A 23424-nucleotide genomic window follows, 5' to 3' on the forward strand; every position below is an offset into this window, starting at 1 on the left:
AAGTGACATAAACACATATTATCAAATCAACTCTATCAACCGCTGAAATCAGACATAAACGTCAATAATATAATTCATTTAGAACAAATATTTCAATTTACATTATTACGATCATCTGCTTTTCTGTGCATGTAATTAACATAAAAACTTACAGCAAACTCATCTCCACACATTTCCCTGCAAGGCGGACAAACGACGCCGCCTTTATGAAGCCAGCCTTTTTGAATTATTCGCACTTGCAACACTTGTCCCGCAAAGTAACAGGTATAAGTGTAGTTGCCAACCTTAAAAAAATAAGGATTTTAAAAGTGCTTTACAAAGGTCGCTGCTATGTTAAACTTTTTGAAGTTAAACTTCTTTAGAATCGTTGTGATTTCAAACCGGATGCAACGAAAAAGCGACAGTAAAAAGAGACAGAAACATTAATTCATATGATTTAACGTGGGAGAAAATGAGATAGATAAACTTCTTTCGAATCGTCGTGATTTCAAACCGGATGCAGCGGTAAAGAGAGACAGAAACATCAATTCATCATATGATTTAACATGGGAGAAAATGAGATAGCAGGCATTATACAGCCTCTCTTTACTGCCGCTTTTTCATTTGATCGAATTTCAAACTTTCGATGTTTTAGTTTTTCCCAAATTAAAAATTTATATTAAACTTATAAATTAAAATTTATCATTAAAATATACTGTTTTAAAAGAACGCACACATTTAGATAATGGAAAATGATTAATTTATATATGATTAATAATAAAAAAAATGTTTTTGAAGGTTTCACTTCTACCATGTGTGAATTGCACATATGTTTTTTTAACTTGACAACTCTGTCATGTCATAATACTTCTACACATAATAAAAAAAATAAGAAGAATTATATTCGTGGGCATAACTGCCTCGTCTTACAGTCTATACATGGATTATGTATTAACTTGATAATTACTCCCACGGCTAACTAAACTATAATATATTATATAATATACATGTCGGAATGGCGCTGGTATCGGCTCATGATATGAATGGTTTTTTGAATTTGAAATTCATGCAGGCAAATTCAATAAACATATTAAATGAAATTAATTACAGAACAGTTTTGAACAAATTTGGCTTTGATGTTAAATTAAATTGACAATTACGGCTGACACTAACACCATTGCTCCTACTTTAAAAATAAATTTTATATTACTACAGACTATTAAATAGTCTATTAATTTGAAGATCTATTAATATTGGCATTATTTAATGAAATTAACAGATTATAATAAAAGATACTCACTATAATATGTAGTCGACCACTATCACACTTATATTTATAGCAACCGGAGCCCCAGTGTTGCCATTCTCTAATCTGAAATATTATTATTATTAATTACTTAAATTAAGGTACAAAGTACATTTATTGTTAATAATTTGTGTGTGAAAGTCTAGTATTCGGAAGATCTAAACTTGGATAATCGCCAATATGCCAAACAATTTTTTTTTATTTTGTATTAATAACTTTTTGGTTCATTTTCACTTTTTTCACTTTTTGTACATGTATTGTTTAAAGTACCCATAACCGACCTGCATTATGAAAGTGGAAGGAGGGAGAGAGCTATGTCAGGCTTTCGGGAAAATAGAAATAGATATATATGTAATATGCCTATATATATACCTGTCTACAAGATTTCTGCTCCCACACCCGATCGCTGTGATCAAAACACTTGGAGTGGGTTCCGTAGTTTTCTAACGCGAAATTTACATCAGTCTCTGTAAAAAATAAAGTGTATACATATCAGGAAATATATTCAATATCATAGTAATAATAAATAATTATAAATACACCACTATCGAATACTTTTTAAATTTATTTTATTTTGCAGATTTGCTGAATCATCCCCACCCCGTTCTCTTGTGAGGAAAAGTCAGCAAAGCTCTCAAAAATAATAGTATTAATTCTTTATAGGAATCATCGAAACTACATTTCGTTCAAGCATAGACAATATTTAGATTTATATTTGCGTAGGCAAAACATAAAAAATACATAGCATTTTATTTTTGATTGCCCTCAAATGGGTAAAATTTGTCCCTTTTTAAGTGGAGAGCTTATTAATGCCCAAACCCAATAACATATCTCAATCGATTTTTGACCATCAGAGATAGATATTTTAATCCAAATATTAATAAAAGTGTGCCAATAACCAATCGGCGGATTGTTATATCCATTTGTCGATACAAGCTATCCATGGTAGATCGGATCAGTGTAAGTGGATAGACCATTGTATGAAAATGACAGTTCAACTGTGCCAATATCCTATCTTAAGATTTTAACTTACACCAGTTTTTAAAATAATTAAAAAGCTGTTTGATATGTTTTAAACATAGACATATTTATACGCTTTATTTGGTTTATATTGATTATCAAATATGAGAATAAAGAGCGAAGAGATTACATTCTATCCATCGTCAAAAATGGATTGTCTTCGTAGGGTTTTGTTATTAGGATGCAGATAGAAGATCGATCGACTGTCACGGTCTGACAATCTACAATCTCAGACTGTTTTTTATCTGAAATTGTGGATTAATGATTGGGTTCGGGCGTTAGTAGTAACACGTAGAAATGTCAGAATTCTATGGAATGATAAATCAGAGTATATAACTATTACCGGTTAATTACTTACTAGGTGTATTCTCCTCATAGGAACATCGGCTGCCTCGTAGTAGTACGCTCTTGTGTTTCCACGTGAACTCCTGGAGATATGGGCAGTAGTCTGCCAATGATACAGAGCCTCCGTAGTGGGATTCGTCACCCGATGGCACATTTGGTAAAGTATCGAAGTGCTGGAAAATATATAATTATTAATAATATCGCAATTTTATAAACAAATATTTGTCGATGTTTGAAACAATAAATGTTATAGATTTAATAAATACAATTTCAGCATAATACTGGTGACATTATGTAAAAACCTTGTTTGTATAACGTATTCTGATTCAAAAAAAATTAATGTAAAGATATATAAAAGAATTCGTTATTCAACATTTTTTAAATAAATTAAAATATTTTTAGTTAAATTTTATAAAAAAAAATCTCTTAATATAGTTAATTTACTTATGCGTATATTTTATTAAAATAAATTTGTTTTAGCTCTGTGTATTGTGTAAGTGTTTCCTTTTGTATATATGTTTCTGTAAAATTACTTACAAAATAAATAAACACATGCTTACCTGGTACTGCCTGGGAAGTATATTGTCGTGCCTGACTAAATTGCAGAGTACCACAGCATTCCGACGCGGTGAGCATTCCGTTCGTAAGGGTTCGCCCTTGATTCGCTCACAAAATGGCGCCGGGTTTCTCCGCCTAAAATTTTTTTTTTTAAATAAGAGGGTAGGAGATAAAAAATTGATGAGCTGTTGGCGACTTAATCACATTGTCTTTAGACGTCGTGCTGTGCGGACGTTTGTATGTTTTGTGGCGAAATAATATTTGTAATTTTCTTTAATTATCTCTACACTAGCTATTCAGTACAATAGATAGTACTAGAAAATCTTTATGATTTAATAAAACTTACATGATTTCCGTCTCATTATTGTCGCTTGTAAGAAATTAAAAATAATTAAAATACGTAATAATTAAAACACGTTTATATAGTATTTTATATCTACATACTTACTCAGTAGAATTTTCCACGCTGCTTTGTAATATTTACAAGTTATTTATTAGTATGTACATACATCACATGAAGCATATTCTGTCCTTTTTATTCTAGTTAAGCTTGTAATAAAATGAAAGAGACAGAATATTCAACGAGTGAATTAAAATAAAATATACGACCACTAGATGGCGTGCAAACGAATAAATTATTAGTATCTTTATTTTGCGGTTTGTATATAGTATGAAGTCGTGGAGAAAATATTTATAAATAACTGATAACTCTATAAATCCAGAATTCGTTATTAATATTTATGTCACTTGATTATAGATGGCGCAGCTTATTATTTTATATATAGACGGCGCACATTACTATAATATATCAGTACCTTCACCTTTGCCCATTAAACCAGAATGAACTCACGAAGAACATATCTTTATTCTATTATAGTATATATTTAGAAAACCTATTCTGTATTTAATAGTTTTAGCCACTTAAACATAGATGGCGCCGCATATATTTTTTAACCACTAGAAGGCATGCATTCCCATAATAGTACCTTCACCTTTGCCTATTAAACCAGTATGAAAAATAAAATATATTTATTCTATTATAGGATATACATATTTATAAAACCCCTTCCGTATTAAATAGTTTTAGCCACTTAAACATAGATGGCGTCGCATATATTTTTTAACCACTAGATGGCATGCATTCCCATAACATAATAGTACCTTAACCTTTGCGTATTGAGCCACTGTTTGCAGGAGGTCGTTGCGAAGCCACAACCCAAGTTCTTTCCCCAATGAAGGGGGGAAGAGAGGGAGTAGTCGGCCCTGTACCAGCCTGTATCTTCCATCATGGCGAATGTGATTCTACTGAACACGCTGTTTTGCGTGTGCGTACCGGTCATGGCTTCGTTCTGTGAATAAACGCAAAATGTCCACGTAAGTATGTAACTATTTTTGCTGGACGTCAAAATTGTACGTTGATAAAATGTCATCAGTTTGATGTGATAGTAATATATTATTTATTTAGACTGAAATTTTTTCGAAAATAAAATAAATTGTAATAAATTGTAACAGATCATTTATAAAGGTCAAAGATGGTTCAATTTGAGTATTTTTTTTGAAATTCAATGAAGATTTTATGGAGAGAAAAATTTTAAGAATTTCTTATATTTAGTAATTTAGCTTTATTCTGAAAAAGCGAATATTCTCTTATAAATAAGGCATAGTTATGTTTCATATTTTAGTATGTAAGGTAGGCTAAATAACAATATTAGTGCGAAACGAAGTTTGTGGGGGCAGCTTGTGGCTTGTGATAATTCAAATAAGACAACAGACGTACCTCAAAAACTCTTTTCTCCCAATGTGTGAGCGCAGTTCCATCTCCACCTTGATCTTCTAACTCAGCACCCTCTAGTATTGAGCAGTTGAAGTGTTCACGGACCTGAAGTATTATATTATAATTTAGCGTAGAAAATATTGACAAGATATGTATCTGTCAACACGACTTAATATAGAAAGTTGCTAATATTTTTATTGTTTTTAAAACTAATCTCCGTTCCTCTCTTCATATCGTCGCATTCGATGGAACCACTGAAAAAAGCATTGGGCTAATTCTTCCTTAGTCTTCTTTGGCGTTTTCGTACCGCGCCGACAGCGCCAGTTCATTTTGTCGTCTAACAAAAGTTTAGATTTCCCGCCAATTTACGCCATAATACAACACAATCTAAATTATGTACTTGACAAATTATATATTTGACACTAAAGTAATATAACTTGAGTAATCGCGTTATAAGGAGTAAATAACGCGTTATATGGCCAATCAAAATCACGTTATACGAAAACACGATAAAACTATGCCCTTGCAAACTGGTAGTAAATGTAAATTTACAATTAATTTAATTTTTTAACGTTCATAAGTGTACTTGTTTACCGAGATAAATAAAGATATGTATTGTGTTTATTTGAAAAAGGCATTTCTTAATCCAATTAATTAAATTGTTTTATAAATCACCGCAACTTACCTCCTTAACAACTCTAGGAGTAACGATCATATGAAGGGTCCTCTCCATATAACCACCTCTGATCATCCATCTTGGCCTGGTTATGTTCTTAACTACCCGGTCTGACCATTTATGGATTTGGAGCCTGAAAATAGAAACCGCGTAAGAATTTATTTCCGAGATCAGTGATTCCCAAACTGGTTTATATCGACTCCTAGGGGTCTATGACAACCGGCAAGGTTCTACGACAGCGAAAAAAAAATTGGGGGTCCATGAAATGAGAATGGGGGTCAACACATACACAGATAGTACCTATTTACCTATTTACTTACATCATACTATCTTATAATATCAAAACATATACATTATTTTTAAAAAGTACCTATGAAGTAAAAAAAAATATTATATATGTTTATAAAATTGTATAAGTTGTAGAATGTTGGTATTCGCTTTGTGGTCGCAATACATTTTGAACTTGTAAAAACAAAAGAAATTCAATTAATAAATGTATAAATTAACATGTGTTTTTACTTTAAGTTTTTACCTCTAAACTTCATTACAGTTATAAAAAACAATATCAACAGAAAATCAATATCAGGTAAGTATGGGGTCTACCCAACACGGAAAAACATGGCAAGGGGTCTACGACACAAAAAAGTTTGGGGAACTCTGGTTTAAGTTTTCTCTATATCTATCTATCTATGGATAGATGGCGTTGTGCTTGCTGACATTAACTTACTACAACTTACAACTAACTTAGTTTGGAATTTATTATCTTTGGAATAACTACCCTCTTTTCTTGAAGAACCCTAAATCGAATTGGTTCAGAAATACTTCAGTGGGCAGATAGTTCCACATAATAGTGGTGCACGGCAAAAACGCTCAGTTGTGTAACAACTAACTAAATTATCAATTATACAAACGTACGCACTCGAATTCGATACTTACTGCTCATCTAATGGTGGATTTCCTGTGTCTACACGTCTTGGTGTGAGAGGATCGCCATTTTCATCTCTGAAACACGCGAAGTAAAGTTATTATTTAAAAAAATCAGTGGCGTTACAACTTTAGTTCTAGGCCTCAGATATCTGTGTCATTATTATTAGTCAATCTAATTGGCAAGAAGGTGATCAGCCTCCTGTGCCTGACATACCTTTTGTCAAGCCGGTGTCTTGATGTCAATTAAGAAATTATTAGTAACATTTTTCTTATAACAGGCTTATACGATGTGCAAAAATCTATAAGTAAGACTGTATATGTTTAATACAATTAATTTTTGTTGTATATAATATAGGATGCTGTAGGATTACGTAATAAATAAATATTATATTATTAAAGAAAAAATTTAACTTACCTGTAAAACCCGAATAGGGACACGCTAAATCCCAGCGCGTGTAGCATTTCGTGTTTGACAGTTGACAGCACGTGTGGTAAGTCCCTGTAGCGGGTTGACAGCTCGCCGGGGCAGAAATTGGCGTGACCAGCCACTGGTCTGCAAATAAAATGTCTTGTTTTGTAGACAATTATGTACACTAAGGGCCTGTTTCACAATGTATGGATAAAGTACCAAATAGCTATGCAACACCTTAATATATAACTATAACAACACTTACGAGAGCTCATGTACGCATGTCAGTTTGCCAGAAAGTGTTGCTATATTTTTATAAAAAAGGGGGCAATCGGGCAGGAGGCTCATCTGATGTTAAGTGATACCGCCGCCCATACACTCTCAATGCCAGGGGGTTCGCGAGTGTGTTACCGGCCTTTGTCTTGAAGGACCCTAAGTCGAATTGGTTCGGAAATACTTAATATTATTTTTTTTTTTTATGTTACCTGTCCAGTGCTGACTCCTGCTGACAATGCGATGCGTAGGCGACGGTCAGGCCACGCCTACACCTCTCAGTTTCGACTGCACTTACATATAACACGAAATCTGTGTTTTCTATACCTATTGACTCTTCTTGTGGAGCTGAAAAGACAGATCAAATCATTTATTCCAATTAGACCACTTATAATACCACTATTGAACGTTAAAATGTAAAGATGATTCTAGTTGCCCCTTCCAAAAGCTCGCGTGGAGAAGAATGGTCAAGAAACCCCACCCTTTTAAAATATAATTTACAATTTGTATAATTTCGTTAAATAATTATATGTGAAGATGATGTACTCCCAAAATAAAATTACTATACAGGTCTATTATTGTATTGTTAGTGTACATGTAATAAATATCAAAAACGTAGAATATTATACAATAAAAAGTAAAAAAAACAATAAAACAGTGTTTGAAATAAATATAAAATAATACGTTTGTTAAAAAAAATTACAAAAATATGTAAAATAAAAAATTATACATAAATATATAAATAATAAAAATAGTAGAAAAATAATAATAAAATAAATTACATCAGCACCCAGTTGATTTTGCCAAGGCGCTATGATTGTCCAACTCTTACGAAGTCAAACGCTTAGCCCTAAAATATATAGTTAAAAGCCGTCGCTAATAATAACAATTGCAAAGTAGAAATATATAATATTTATTTACACTTAAAATTTAATATAGTTTTGCCTTTTATTTTAAATTATAAGTTATTTTCTCTTTTATCATTGCTATGTTTAAATGTTATGTACAGTTTTTCTGTATGTTGTGTGTTCTCTGTAAGTGTTTATATATATTTCGTAAGAGCTGAGTTCCATTAACAAAATGCCTTTTTTAACGAGTGTCGGAATTATCAGAAATAAGTTTTTTGAAGTAAAACTTCTTTAGGTTTATTAAGTTACCTACATGAATAAATTATTTTGAATTGAATTGATAATAGACTTCTACAGAGCACTCCCCATGATAAATGCCGTTGAATTTACCTGCCGTTTCCATCTCAACACTGTCTAGTGCGTTATCACTAAATTCAGTAGTCGTCACCTCGTCACGATATCGCGGTAATTCCCGGCAGAGATGTCCCGTACTATTGCAAACGTGGCATGGCTGGAAAGAACACGATATATATCATAGATAAGTATTCAAAAATATTAAACCTCTTTTTATGTAATAGGACAACTCTGTATTACCATATAATATAATAACATAAATGTAATCATAACATAAAAATTAAAATCACTCTCGGTCGAAATTTAACTCCTTGCACAGGCGATGACATTGTTTACAAGCATGTTACGTCATAGTCGACGTGTGTCACGTGACTGACGTTTAATTCAATATTTTTTGACAAATCAATTAATATTTACAATGTTCATTTCACTTAACGCTTTTTAAAGCCATATTTTATACAATGAGTCTTAAATAATTTATTGAAAAAATAAATCGCTAGCACTGAAGAGGTCTCGGCTTAGATTTCTGTATTCATGATAATTGTCAATCTAATAGGTAGGTGATCATCCGCGCCTGACGTACCATCGTCTTGTTGGGTCTAAAACAAGCCGGTTATCTCACGATGTTTTCCTTCAGCATTCGTGGGAATGTTAAATTCACATAGAAAGCTGGGGATTCGATCCAGGACCTCAGGGATCACACGATAAAGCCACTTTTATACTAGGGGAAATGCATTAGCATACCGCGGCGCGACTACTTGGTGCTGGAGGGTTATGTGGGACTCGCTATTGTGCATACCCACTAAAACCCCAAGGCGCCACCAACAATCGCCTAAGCGGATGGGATGCAGTAACAGCAGAGCCTTATCCGCTTCCCGAAATACGGTGCGGCGATTGCGTCCGCCTCTCCACGCTCATTGTTGGTTTGTGAAGATACTTGACATAGCAATTATCCTAGACAGGGCCTTACGCTTTTACAAATAGCTAGGGAAGATCGGGTATAGTACTTGCAGTGATGGTCTTGCTTCATCATCATCCCTTCTTTTAAACGCATTAACCCCTGCTTACGCTAAAGTCACTAGGGCAACATTGTTCAACTAAAACCAAACTTTAGTGACTCTATTAAATGTCCACGCGTTCATAATTAAATCTTCTAGGCATAGAGAATATGAATTTAATTATGAATATGAGTTCCGTTATAGTTTTGGGTTAGTCCAATTTATTTTAACAATAAAACGAAATTGAATTTCGCTTTGTAATTTTCACTTCGTGCAATGTATTTCAATTGGTTCCACTTTATTGGTAATATTATTTAGACTTTTCTCTTTTAATTCTTACCTTTTATAACTGAATTTAACGTGAAAAAAACTACATACTTTGTATTTCTGGGCTTTAGAGTTCTGTATCTGTCATTCTTTTATCTATTTTTTTATCTTTAATTATTGTTATTTTGTGTGTGTGTGTTGTTTGTAATAAATAATATGTCTATGTCTATTTGTAATTCTAATACATAAGAATTTGACTAATTAGACTGATTTAATTTTAGGTGGTAGCATATTACTACTACAAATAAACAGCCTAGTTCTACTAACAGCGAACGTAGAAGATATAAAGAGGATAGCGCAGAAGATTGTTCCAGAGTCTTTGGCCGACAAATTAGTGGATTTCGTCATTAAAGCTACAAACAAGGAAATTAATGTCTCCCAAGAGAATAGTGATAATAAGGATATTTCAGGTAAAATATCTATGATTACATTCCTACATTTATTTATTTATTCACACTTCGTTGCTAGAAAGAAACACAAATAACACAATAGCGCTGGGAACTCTAACACAGGTATTTTTACTTAAAAGGGTTCCCAAATCTTACACTATGAAAAGAAAGATGTATCTACTTAAAAGGAATAAAGACTTTTTATTATTACAATACATAAAAATTACAAGGGATGCAACGGGCGGTCTTATCGCTAGCAAGCGATCTCTTCCAGGCAACCCTAGTAAGAAAAGAACATTTATTAGTAGTTTTTCTCGCAAATGTTTAAAACCTCTTCTGACTAGCATATACATTAAACTCAATTTCTTACAGCAAATGAATGGACAAAACCTAAAAAGTACAGACCAAATCAAGAGAGCTACCGAAAAAGCAAAGACAAAATAACGGGTTCCAATTTAAACGATCAAAATTCAAATGAAAAACCAATACCCAAGACTCATAGACAAAATCCATACACGTTCACCATAGATAGAACGCCAGCCATCGTATCCAAAGACAACAGGAAAACAGACAAGAATTTCGTGCGGAGTAGATTCATACAGAATGCAGATTCAGTACAGGAGGTTGTGTTACGTACCAACACGTTGACCACAGAGAAAGAGAGGACGGAATTCGATCAATATGACAATTCAAATTATCCGAAATCGGCTGGAGTCATAGCGACAAGTGGTAGGGTCGCGTTGACGAAACGGCCGGGGACTGAGAGTGATGAAAATTAATAGATTCTATTGAGTAATATTTATAATTTATTTTGTCCTGAGAAATTTAACAACTGAGAAAAAAATGACAGGTTGCACACCGGGAGTGCCGGCAGAAGTGAACTCTTGAAAATCAACTTTGTGCATTTTTATTATTTTAAAATGGTTAGGGTTATAATTTTGAACGAATTGCTTTAATTATCAGTATAAAAGAAATATCATTTATGGGGTCAAATTCAATATTTATTTATTGCCCTAGTACACAAACATGACAATTGATATCTATTACATTAAATACACCGCGCTAACTACTCTCCATCCGTCTTACGAATTTTCGATCAGATCATCCAAAAAAAGTGTACAACACCGCTAAAGAAGTTTTCACTACAAAAATATACTAATAATATTTGCTACGGTGTAACAATGATCACAAATTCTCTACCCATCGAACGGTGCTGCCCGTTGCCATCGTTCACACTAGGACCAAGTCAAGGGTGGCCCCAGACATCAACACCTACGCAAATTCAGCTACGTGTCTGACAGGGGTGTCTCCTCGCGTGCTGCAGCCGCTATCAAGAGCAAAATAGGCCGTCTCGTTTCGGCCTTTATTGGTAAGGTGTGAACTACCACCCGAAGGGGGCATAAACACCCGTCGCGAGTGGGGTGTAACAAAAGCAAGACTTGTCCACCGAAGCGTCAGAATTAATTACAGTAATATTAATATTAATTATTGGTTTAGTGATAACGAGATATGCACGTACGTAGGAATGATTAATTAAGTTAATGAGGAATACGAAAGCGATTTAAGATGCTAAAATGTGGGTAGGTAAAGTATAAATTGAAAAATGATGCATTGGTTTCTGGTCCTTTTTTTATACAACCCTTAAAATCTGTGTTCACTTGGCTTAGGCCCGTATGCAACGCTGTACCAGGATTGATTCAAACTTAAGTAAACAGTTACCAAACTTAAAAACAATATGACTATATTGTTCTATACAAAAATACAAACATATATTATACGACATTCATAGCATGTGTTCGTTTCCTAGGTCTTCGGGGTGTTTTAAATAATATAGGATTTTATTTTTACTCTATAATAACCACTCGCGTACAATAGAATATAAGCGAAATAAAGAAATGTTAATTGGTATGTAACAAATGAATGCGTCTGGCTATACTATCGGGGAGTAACTCAGATGGTTTAGGAAATCGACTCGCTTATAAAACTAAGAAAGCCAGAATAACCGAAATGTATAGCTTTACTTACAGTAACAGTAGTTACAGGAATACCAAGTGAAAAGCCTTTAAGGCATTTGTCTGTCCATCAAGAAAAAGGCCCGCCTCTCTTGGAGTATATTGGATCGTGTGCCTTGGCTGCACCAGTTTTTTGTGTCCACCTGCCGTCGTTATTGGCTTCAATACTTACATTTAAATGTTCTTCGGGCACCCGAACCTCCCCACACATAGTTTCAGCGCTGCACGAGTCGATACAATGTGATCGACCGTTTCTGATGAACACTTGACGCGTTGGGCATTTTCTGAAATAATAGTCACATTAAAAGTGCATTTCCAATGTTATCAATAAGAATGTATAGAATACATCATAAATACTAATAATTGACAGAACCGTGTCTCATCCCAGAGGTCGTAGGTTCGATCCTCGGCTGTGCGGCAATGGACTTTCTGTGCGCATTTAACACTCTCGTACGGTGAAGAAATCACCGTTAGAAAGGCATGCCTTAGACCCAAAAAGTTTGTGGCAGACACAGGGATTGCTCACCTAATTGCCTATTATATTGACGAATGATCATGAAATCCAATATGAGTGTAAAGAGCGAAGAGATTGCATTCTATCCTTCGCCAAAAATGGATTGTCTTTGTAGGGTTTGGTTATTGGGATACATGTTTTGATGCCAAATTGGGATTGACAGTCACGGTCTGATCTCAGATTGCTTTCAATCTGAGATTGTGGATTAATTATTGAGTTCGGGCGTTATTGTACATTTTCGGAAAAGAAAATGTAACGTTACAATCTAACAGTGTGGGTAAAACTAAAGGGCTCATTTTGGCTACAATTTTAAGATGACTGTTAAAATATGGTTTATGCTTCTATTAACTAAAATATATATGTAAAATTACTACGAGGTTACATGACTCGCCACCGGTATTTTTTATTATAATATATAACTTTAAAAAAAACTCGAACATTGACCAAAGACCATAGATGCTGAGAATTGCGTCATTAATTGTACCTCTATCAGATTCCAGCGATAGCGTTATCACTGATAAGCCATTGTTGTCGAACCAGTACTGCGATGAGGTGACAATAACACGGTGTTTAAAAATGTAAGTATTAGTTCAATTTCTATACATAATAATCGCCTAGTAGGATTTTGGGAAATCATCGTAAGAAATAACACGTGTCGAAGCCTGGATCAGGCACAGAAGACTGGTTATTTAGCTGAAGAAAACTGAAGCCAAATCTCAGACCAAAGAGCGCAATATGAATATCACCAGAACTTAACAATGGAAAGAAATTCTAGTAATGTCATAATTATAAACGTCAAACGTCAAAAATGAGAATACGTGTCTTAATTTAGCATGTCAACATGGATTTCGGTTGACAGCTGTTTGTTGGCAAAAATCCTATCTGTCCAATTGCTTTATATACAGAAGAGGGTAGAAGTCGACGAGCTGAGGAATGCGTGAGGAATTTTCGTAAATCATGGATACTAAGAGGACAGAAGCAAGCGCAGTATTAAGTTTGATATGTGTTTGTGGCGAAACTACTAAACAATTGTGATGCGATTTTTCTTATAGAAATCTGAAGTTATATGTTAGTTAGTTAGATGTTAACACTTTTTAAAGGATTCTAGTTTTGAAGCAGAATAGATTTCAGGCACAGTTGCTTATGTTTAATACTTCGACATGTTTAGAAATTTAAATAGTTTTCTTTACCCTTTTTTACCGGATTGAAGCTATGTATTATTGTAAACTTATAATTTTAATATATCCGACGTTTAGCGTGCTTTACAGCGTGCGTGGTCACGGTGACTGAAGACAAAAGGTGTTAATGTCAAAAAGGTGTCACAGCTGTAGAAAATGTTGTATTATTATCTGTATTATTTCCCCGGAGTTAGTATCGACGCGAAACGTTGGATAAATTTAAAATTATGTTAAATAATTATAAGTTAACAATAATACATAGCTTCAATCCGGTAAAAAAGGGTTTTCTGTAAATGTGTAAAAGCTATGTTAATAAAATACAATACTATGTTTAGAAATATAAAAGTAAGTATAACTTAAGTTAGCGGCAAGTGTCCTAGGTTATATATGTATATATGTGTCTCAGCCAACTAACTAAACTAAACGGGTAATGATGAAACGTCACGAAACATGTGCAGCGTTTTTTGTCGAAGAAAAGGGAGAGAGCGATTTAGACGGATTCAGAGAGTGAGAAAGGGATATCAATAAAAATAACACGATATTGGTTGATGTATTCGTTTAGTAGTTACGTATTAGAAGTTTAGATGACAATTCTGTCGCATAAAGTCTTGTGCAGTGAACGTAGATTTTTTATTTATTTATATTATCATGAGCACGTGTAAACAGTGTGAATATAGATATACATGGTGTGATCATATACTAGTACATGAATATCTGTTGTGGCTTTTATGTAATAGGAGGCAAACGGGCAGGAGGCTTATATGATGAAAAAAACTAAAACTCGCAAGTACGTTGCCGGCCTTTCATGAATTAGTACTCTTACTTGAAGGACCCTAAGCCGAATTGATAGGGAAATACTTCAGTGGGTAGAGGGTTATGTGGGACTCGTTAATGTGAATAGACAAAACGCAGCGTCGACAGAATAATCATATTCTTTTAATAGAACTTATCAAATTGTAATAAAGATTTTGTGAGCGAGATAACATAATAGCTAAACTTATCTTAAACAAATATGAAAAATTTTATCGTTTACACGTAAAACCAACGCATTGTTTACGGTTTAAGTGACTGAATTAAATACGATAAGTTATCTGATATGGATCAAAATAACCGTATTATAGTGAATAATTTAGATTATTTAAAAAAAGACGAAGAGGCTCACCTCAATGCCAGAGGGCTCGCGAGTGCGATTTCTTCCAGGCAACCCTAATATGGAACAATAAAAAAAGAAAAACCTACCTACAAAGTACAAGAAACGCATAATAAATTAACAAAAAGAAACTCAAGGTTATAGCTAAGATTAAATAAAATAAAATCTTAAGCAAAAAATTAAATAATAATATGTATAACAAATAATTTAAAATCTTTCCCAAAGGTTAATTGAGTCACAATTAATATATATAAGTTTAAGTAAGATTTTTAAATAAATTTATAGTCTGATCTCGTTTGATACCAAGAAGTAAGGAAAGTATATTTATGTACATAAATTATATAAAAGGGCAGGGAAGGATAGCTCAGTAAATCCTCCCAATCTTTTCCAAGTAAATATGGAAATAAGAGGATTAACTCTTACTGTGGATGTAAACCTATTTCATTATCGTACATGAAAGTAATGTAAAATAGATCAATTACTAACTAAAATTAATAATTAATAACTATTTCGGAGGACTCCTCGGGGAGCTGTTTTAGGTCCCATATTGTTCCTATTATTTAATAATGACATTTCCATGAAAGTGACACTAAAGGAAACAAATTCCAACACAAACAACAGATTCGATAATTTGCAAAAATAAATATGATTTCAAAATCAAACATTAAAATGAAGTATACAGTTAGTTTATCTAAACTTAGTAAACGTAATAGATATAGTGTAATAAAACTAAATAAATTTGAATGAGATTTTGCAATAAAAGTTTATACATGCAATGAACTCAATTGAATGAATGAATAAATTTCGTATTTTTTACTTATAAATATCAATAAATCACCAAAGACTGAACTGTTTGTAACAGAACAAATGAACTAACTGCTTGCCTGAATCTAAAAACTATCGTGTTATGATTAACAATCTCCCAGATCAACTCACAACAACTCTAATATAAATTCATTTTTGAAACAGGTTAACATGGAACAGACGGATCGACCATATGTAATACAATTTACAGATAGACCGCCGATAAGGCGGATGTCCTTACCCAATTCGGTCTACATTGACATACCAGGAACACATCACAGTCCACAGGTTAGTAATAAGTTTTAGTAAAGAGTTTTTCGTAATATCTTTTCTAGGTATATAATATTTGACATGAAGCTGTCACGTTATAAGGTTTTTAAGTTTTGGCTTGAGGAAAGAGATTTGACTTGAGGGTCAGGTTGATCAGAAACTAAATTCATCGCAAAGTGTTACTCTTCAATGTCGATTACATATGCGACAGAGATATTGAAGGAATTCCATAAGAGTTAATTAGAGGGTAAAATTTCCAAATGCCGATATTAAAAATCAATTACCATATAAATTATAATTAAATTAAGACATGTCACCGATTAAATTTCATTTTGTAATTCAGAGAACAAAAATGAAAACTATATTTGTTAATCTTGACGATTATTTAATTATTATAACTACTTTCAGACACATCCTACAAGTCAGAATAGCTCCATATGGACAGGAAATTCAAGTAACTATGGCCGGGAACCTAATCAAAATTATGTCGAGGTAATTGTCTTGTTTAGTAGTTTTTGAAAAAAATATACAGATTTATATTATTATTTTGAAAATATTCTGAGGAAATTAAGTACGAGAGTACACGGCGCGCACCGTTATATCGAAAAAAATACGAGAGTATCGCATTGCGCGTAGCAGTAAAACGTGAATTGTAGACGTTATCCCATCTGATAGTAATTGAGATGCGGCCTATTGCAGATCACGCCTGTACAGGAGGTCCCTATGCCTGCTTCATACCCTGCTTGACTCCCACGTTATAAAGAAAACACTTTTTTACCGGATTGAATCTATGTATTATTGTAAACTTATAATTATTTAACATAATTTTAAATTTATCCGACGTTTCGCGTGCTTTACATTATGCGTAGTCACCGTGACCACGTTTACAATACATAGTTTGAATCCGGTAAAAAAGGGTTTTCTTTAAATGTGTGAAATCTATGTTAATAAAAGACAATCCCATGTTATACTTTCTAGCAAAGATTGCAGAAACAACGCGTTTTTAAATTCGTGGTTATTTTTAATATTGAACACTCGGGAGCTACTGTTCGAACACAAAACTATTTTTTTTTATAGAACAGGGGGCAAACGGGCAGGAGGCTCACCTGATGTTAAATGATACCGCCGCCCATGGACACTCTTATTATATTTTATATAAGTAAATACATACAAGTTAACCATAGTAGTACTGCTTTCATTTACAGACTCTGCAGCGTACATAAATATTTTTTATATACTTTCCTATGAATTAAGATTACCTGTACAAAGCCAAGGTACATTTGCCCACACATTTTTTCTTTGTTTTCGTCGAAGTTACGCCCCGAGAGTATAGCCGTAGGCACTGTTTTATTGCATTTATTCGTTACAATTATCATTTAATTATTTCGCTTATATTCTATTGTTGTACGCGAGTGGTTAATATAGAGTCGAAATAAAATCCTCTATCATTGAAAGCATCCCGCTGAACCGTACATAGACTTTTTTTATTTTGCTTTTGTAATTGTACAATTGTGTGTGTAATTCTACATGTTTTATTATTTCTGCATTTTTGGCATTTTATTTTTAGTATTTTTTTTTCCTATGCGATCTCCAGGTATAGCCTGATAATTAACCGGCGAAGTAGATAGATAATTATCTGTTATTAGTTATCTGAATGTAAATTTGTGTTGATAAATAATTAATTAATAAATAACACATTTACAGGAAACAATTTTCTACGACCAGTTTGAAGATAGACGGATAGACGTGTCAAAATCTGTCATATCAAATGCAGTCTTCTCTCGGCCAGCACCGCCTGTACCTTCGAGTCCAAGTAAGTACGTCAGAGACCTGCAAACTCATTTTTTTTCAAGTAATTCCAGTGAAGGGCGCAACCGTTTATATACGTATAATTAAACTCCTAAACTATTATATATAGTAGGGGAGCCCAAGAGGGGATTTCGGGATTTACTCAAGCGCGGCAGATTAATATACAGGGGGATACCTTGTACCCGGTTAAGTACCTCCACCAAATATGAGGCCCATATATAAGGCCGCCCGTGAAGGATACAGGATCAGATTAGTAAAAAAAAATTGATCATCAGACATTCTCGAGCGCGTCAGATTAAGGTAGTGTGAGTTGATTACATCCTAAAAAGTGTATATTCCACTAATCTGACAATTTGAGAGTGACGTAAAGAAAGGGGAGGGCAGCAAAGTTGTAAAAAAAAAACGTCATCTTGACATTCTCGAGCGTAGCTAATTTTTTTTTGTTTTGAATGAAATAATTCAAGAATATTGAAAAATATATAATCTGACGATTTCCGCAAGCCGAAATAACAAAATTTCGTCGATAAAGTTCGTGCGATAAACGCGTGCAGCTGCGTGATGCCTACATTTCCTTCTCCGCGTTTTCCTCAAAATTAGATTTCATGTGAATTTGAACCGATGGGGACCGATAGATTTTGAGAAATTTTGAAAAATCTAATAAAATAACAATTTGTTTTTTTGAAAGTGTTTTTTTGCAATAACTTTTAAACGGCTTTATCCATCAACTTCAAAAAACTAATCCATCTTTAAGCTTGAAAAACGACGTCGATCGCCACCAAACTGGTGAAAATCGGTTGATTCGTTCGAGAGATATCGTGAACGAAAGAAAACCGAAAAAAGTGTTTCTATCACATAACTTCGACATTTCATATCGGATTATCGTTTTTGATGAAATTAAATAATTAGAGCTTAAAAAATGCGTCGATCGCCGTCAACCGCGGGAAAATTGCTTGATCCATTCAAAAGTTATTGGGGTTTGAAAATTTCAAAAATAGTGTTCTATGAAACTTCTATCAGACTTTCGAGCTGGGAGAACTCAAACCCATAGAAATATTATTTCTTTGAACTCAGCGAGCTCATAAGTACAATTTTAAGCGCCCAGGAATGGAATTGCAGGCATGGCCTTTAGGGTGAACCGTTTTTCTAATATTTTTTTTGTCAGATCAGGCAAATCCCTCTAGATAATCGTCAGATTATGAGACAGTACGTTTAGAATATGAATCTGAACCATATATATCTTAATCTGACGCGCTCGAGTATTTCAAAATGGCGATTTTTTTTTGCACATTATAATAATGGCTGCGAGTTTGCGTCAGCTCGAAATCGTCAGATTATTGAATGAGAGCTTTTTTTTTGGTGCACTTAACACCCCCTTAGAAAACCTGACGCGCTCGATTAAATTTTTTTTTTTTTCATTTTTAACTCTTACGTACAACCACCCCCATCATGCAAATGATCAGATTAACATACGTACATTATTAAAAATACGTAGGACATTGATGCTATCAATATCTGACGCGCTCGAGTATGTCCATGCAACAGTTTTTTTTTACATATTTAAACATCTATAGCCGCTTTCCCCACCGATGAAAAGGTATATATCATATAACATTTTTTTCTTCTTATCATCTAAGCTTTGCAACCCAATAGGTCTCCACGACGCTCGAGTAAATCCCCATTTAGCATCGTGGGCTCCCCTACCAATATACTCCTAAAATTATTATGTATTTCAATCTTTACCTATATGTTGAGTATAATTGGTTTTTGTTGTATATAATTTATATTAGTTGGATTACGAAATAAATATATAAATAATCGTGGTACTGGTGCTAGTCTTTGGTGGACGAGTATTGAACTTATACACAGCTTCGTAGCAAATGATACGAAGTGACACCAGATGTCTTTTTTTTTTAAAACGGCCAAACGGGCAGGAGGCTCACCTGATGACCGATAACATCAGGTGAGCCTCCTGCCCGTTTGCCCCCTGTTCTAGAAAAAAAAAAAAAGTTAAGTGATACAGCCGCCCATGGACACTCAAAGCCAGAGGGCTCGCGAGTGCGTTGCCGGCATATTGAAATCTTCTTAATAGTGATCCTTTGCTTCTTGCTAAGTGATATCTTCTTTCAACTTTCCAGGATATACCCCACCAGTGGAATACAACACTCAACCAGACGACGGGTTTCCCCTCCCCCCACTCCCAGTAATGGACATCCCAGAACCACCACCAGCATATACTGAGATTGACGAACAGAGGGACAGAAATACTGCGCCAGTGAGGCCTGGTAAGTTTTACAACCAATATATTCGCTACTAAAGTCACAATATGGGAATACCCGCAATATTTTTTACTAAAAAAATCCTTCTACCCTCCAATAATTTTCCATAACCTTGATCAAAGAAATCAAAGTAGCCAAAGCGAAAAAATCTTGATTCCGCCGGAGCTTATTGTGGAGTCATAGAGATGTAAGCGTTCCTTTGATTGACCAGGAGATTTTCGTTGCATGTAAGAAGATCAGAAGGCATGTTACAAAGACTTTCAAACTTCAGGCTAAATTACAGATTCATTAGTGACTATTGAACCTATACAAATTGTTATTTCTATTTTAACTAAAATAACAATTCCATAGACATCAAATACAGAAATCTGAGTACAAGACATATTTTTTAGCAGGTCAAGGAATGGACCTGCCATTGGGTTTCACGTCACAAAAATTGTATTTTAATTACGGATTTTTGATTATTTACAAGTTATTGTGCTCACACTTTCAAGTGTAATGTTTATTACGCTTTGTTTTTTTTAAATGAAATCGTTTTTTTATAAAACATCTAACGATATAAATTTCTCTATTTCTTTCAGTGTTCAGAGGCCACCAGCTGTCTGGGGGTGTTCCAAGGAAGTTGATCACGTGCCCCTTCTGTCGCACGAGGGTCTACACGATTGTGATAAGAGAATCTGGAGTTCTAACGCACGTTATTGCTGCTATTGTGTTTTTTATGTAAGTACCAATAATCCAGTGGCGGTACAGCTTCATAGGGGCGTCAGATAAAATCCGTTTTTCATTTAATAGACAAGTAGAGATCAGCCATTTGTCGGACACATGTGAGGATTTGGATTTAGATATCCATTTCCTCACGATGTTACGTAGCAAGTGTTGATTGGTCTATTGGGGCAACGCCGTGATGCCACCAGCCAGCGGTAGGCAGAAATGCAAGCCATTAATCGAAGAATGTATAACCGGCAGTTAGAATTAACAACCCCAAGAAATTTACTTATATATAAGTACACCTCGTGTATTTTGTATGTATAAGTTACAATATACTCGGATATACATGATAATTAAGGTGAACATGTCCAATTTTTGTTCCTTAATTTTCTATTTAAATATACTTAGTGTAGTAGAAATATTAAGGGAATTCGGAAAAAATTGATTATATAAACAATTCAATAGCACTGCAAATGATAACAAATCCATTGCTAATATCATTTTTTTCTTTAAATAGTTGCTTAGAAGAGACAGCCCTAAAATGATAAGTCCCCTTTATAATTATTAGATTAGCTTCCGCGAACTTCGTTTCGCCTTCAAGATTTTTTATTTAACCTACCTTCTACATACTAAAACGTTCGCTTTTGCTTAATAAAATACATTATATATTATTTAATTGTTCAAATAATTCTCTCCCAAACTCTTCTCTTTAACATGTACAGAAATCTTAAACCAATTGAGACCACTTGGGTCCTGTATTTTATCTTCTATCACTCATTCATGTTGAAAAGTTATTATTTTGTATTATTTTGTTATAGAATTTATATACTTATAAAAATATTTCCTTCCAGATGCCTACCAGTCGTCTTCTGCATCTACCTCACCGACTTCTGCAAGTACAAGAACCACTACTGTCCCAATTGCAATTGCATGATAGGATATGAAATACCGCTTTTGTGTACTGAGATGGTGTATACAAGAACTTGTGTTATACACAATCATGGAAGTTAATATAAGAAAAAAATATGTTTTATTATTAAAAAAGTTGTGTAAATACTATGTTTATTAAACATAAATATTTTCGTATTATTTGTTTTATTACGTCCGCGATGCAATCATTTGTTTAATCTAATCATAAATATTTTTTTATTTCATTATAAGAATAAAAGATAAGCAAATATGTATTAAAATGAAACTTTAAAGTCATAGTCAAAAATCATTTATTCATACAGGTAGCACAATATACACTATATATTGAACGTCAAAAAAAGATATATACATTAAATGATTCTAATTCTATGTATATTTACTACCCTACATTTTAGTTTTCAAATTTCCAATTTTCAAGCTGTTGACGGAAGAGAACTGGCAATAAACTTATCACTGGCAAATATATATATATACCTAGTTATATAATAATAATAACCGCTACCGAACTAAGTCTCGTAAAAAGTAAATATCGTTAGTTTATGTATGCGTTTGACACAAAAAGCGAGGGCATGTCAGACTGATCACGTATTATATCACTTAGGAATCCTCTTAAGCCATTGAAATTTCACACTTACCTATTAAGTCTAATTGGTCCTCCGGTTTTCCTCACTTTTAAAGCTTGTTCCCAGAACTTCACAGCATCTGGCAGTATTGTATTCTGAAAATAATTAATTAATGAATAGCGCCGCGTCAAATCACAATTTTTTTAATGTTAATGTTAATGAAACAATCTGAGATTGTGTATTATTTTTGGGTTCTGGGGTTAGGGTCTTTCAAGAAATGATAGTTTTAACTCTTAAAAGGCCGGCAACGCACAAGCTCTTGAGAGAGTGCATCTCTTTAACTTCAGGTGAGCCTCCTACCATTTTTTATGGTGGGACGAAATTACGGGACACCCAAAACGGGCCAGGATCGACACCCATTTTAAGTGGGTGTTAACGAATAATCAACTATAAATTACGAACATTTAAACTAAAATTAATACTCACATTTATCATTTCAAATTTCTCTTGTTCTAACCTGAAATTAAAAAAAATCGATGTTTAAATAATTTTATGTTATATACTTTCAAATAAGCAGTGTTGGTCTAGTGGCTCCAGCGTGGACTGTGCATGGAAGTCATAGGTTCGATCCAGGCTATGCACCAAGCGACTTATCTATGCGCATTTAACATTCGCTCGAACAGTGAAGGAAAACATCGTGAGGACACCAAAAAGACCCAAACAGTATGTGTCAGGCACAAGAGGCTGATCACTTCTTGCCTTTTGACTGACAATCATGAAACAGATACAGAAATCCGAAGCCCGGAAAAAAGTGGTAGTGGCATTTACATTTATTTATTTTATTAAAGTATTCCTATAGTTACTCATTTAACAATATACAAACAATTATATTATACACAAAAGCCAAAAACGGAATACACACAAACATAATCATTAAGAACAGGTTTGCCTATTTAAACAAAAAATATAACAAAGAACAAATTCATACTAAATTCTAAGATTAATATAATACATACTTAATATAAAG

At 33.7% G+C, this 23424-nt stretch overlaps 3 protein-coding genes across 5 annotated transcripts in view; 2 read left to right on the forward strand and 1 right to left on the reverse strand.

The window, feature by feature from the left end:
- The window catches only part of LOC110998854 (leishmanolysin-like peptidase), a 59150-nt gene that overhangs the window by 2644 nt on the left and 33082 nt on the right, over window positions 1-23424 (reverse strand). The window contains exons 3-19 of one of the 3 annotated variants that reach the window (XM_045633079.1): window positions 22884-22914; window positions 22470-22552; window positions 12368-12479; window positions 8506-8626; window positions 7480-7615; window positions 7001-7138; window positions 6595-6660; window positions 5668-5791; window positions 4986-5087; window positions 4370-4557; window positions 3657-3674; window positions 3555-3578; window positions 3211-3343; window positions 2664-2823; window positions 1658-1752; window positions 1280-1351; window positions 153-284 (exon numbers count right to left, since the gene is read on the reverse strand). In XM_045633079.1, coding sequence (XP_045489035.1) covers window positions 153-284; window positions 1280-1351; window positions 1658-1752; window positions 2664-2823; window positions 3211-3343; window positions 3555-3578; window positions 3657-3674; window positions 4370-4557; window positions 4986-5087; window positions 5668-5791; window positions 6595-6660; window positions 7001-7138; window positions 7480-7615; window positions 8506-8626; window positions 12368-12479; window positions 22470-22552; window positions 22884-22914 — 1735 coding nt within the window. The remainder of the gene's footprint in view (window positions 1-152; window positions 285-1279; window positions 1352-1657; window positions 1753-2663; window positions 2824-3210; window positions 3344-3554; window positions 3579-3656; window positions 3675-4369; window positions 4558-4985; window positions 5088-5667; window positions 5792-6594; window positions 6661-7000; window positions 7139-7479; window positions 7616-8505; window positions 8627-12367; window positions 12480-22469; window positions 22553-22883; window positions 22915-23424) is intronic. The other 2 variants (XM_045633081.1, XM_045633080.1) reach the window with 2 other exon arrangements.
- On the forward strand, window positions 9686-10981 carry LOC110998858. Its single transcript, XM_045633083.1, has 3 exons — window positions 9686-9771; window positions 10016-10204; window positions 10556-10981. Exons 1-3 carry the CDS (start codon window positions 9744-9746, stop codon window positions 10960-10962), a joined length of 624 nt encoding a protein of 207 aa, XP_045489039.1. The 5' UTR covers window positions 9686-9743; the 3' UTR covers window positions 10963-10981.
- Window positions 13200-21964, forward strand: LOC110998856. Its single transcript, XM_022267652.2, has 7 exons — window positions 13200-13287; window positions 16007-16129; window positions 16520-16603; window positions 17816-17924; window positions 20056-20202; window positions 20778-20916; window positions 21756-21964. Exons 2-7 carry the CDS (start codon window positions 16013-16015, stop codon window positions 21913-21915), a joined length of 756 nt encoding a protein of 251 aa, XP_022123344.2. The 5' UTR covers window positions 13200-13287; window positions 16007-16012; the 3' UTR covers window positions 21916-21964.

The sequence above is a fragment of the Pieris rapae genome, chromosome 22, assembly GCF_905147795.1.
Source record: "Pieris rapae chromosome 22, ilPieRapa1.1, whole genome shotgun sequence".
NCBI lineage: Eukaryota > Metazoa > Arthropoda > Insecta > Lepidoptera > Pieridae > Pieris > Pieris rapae.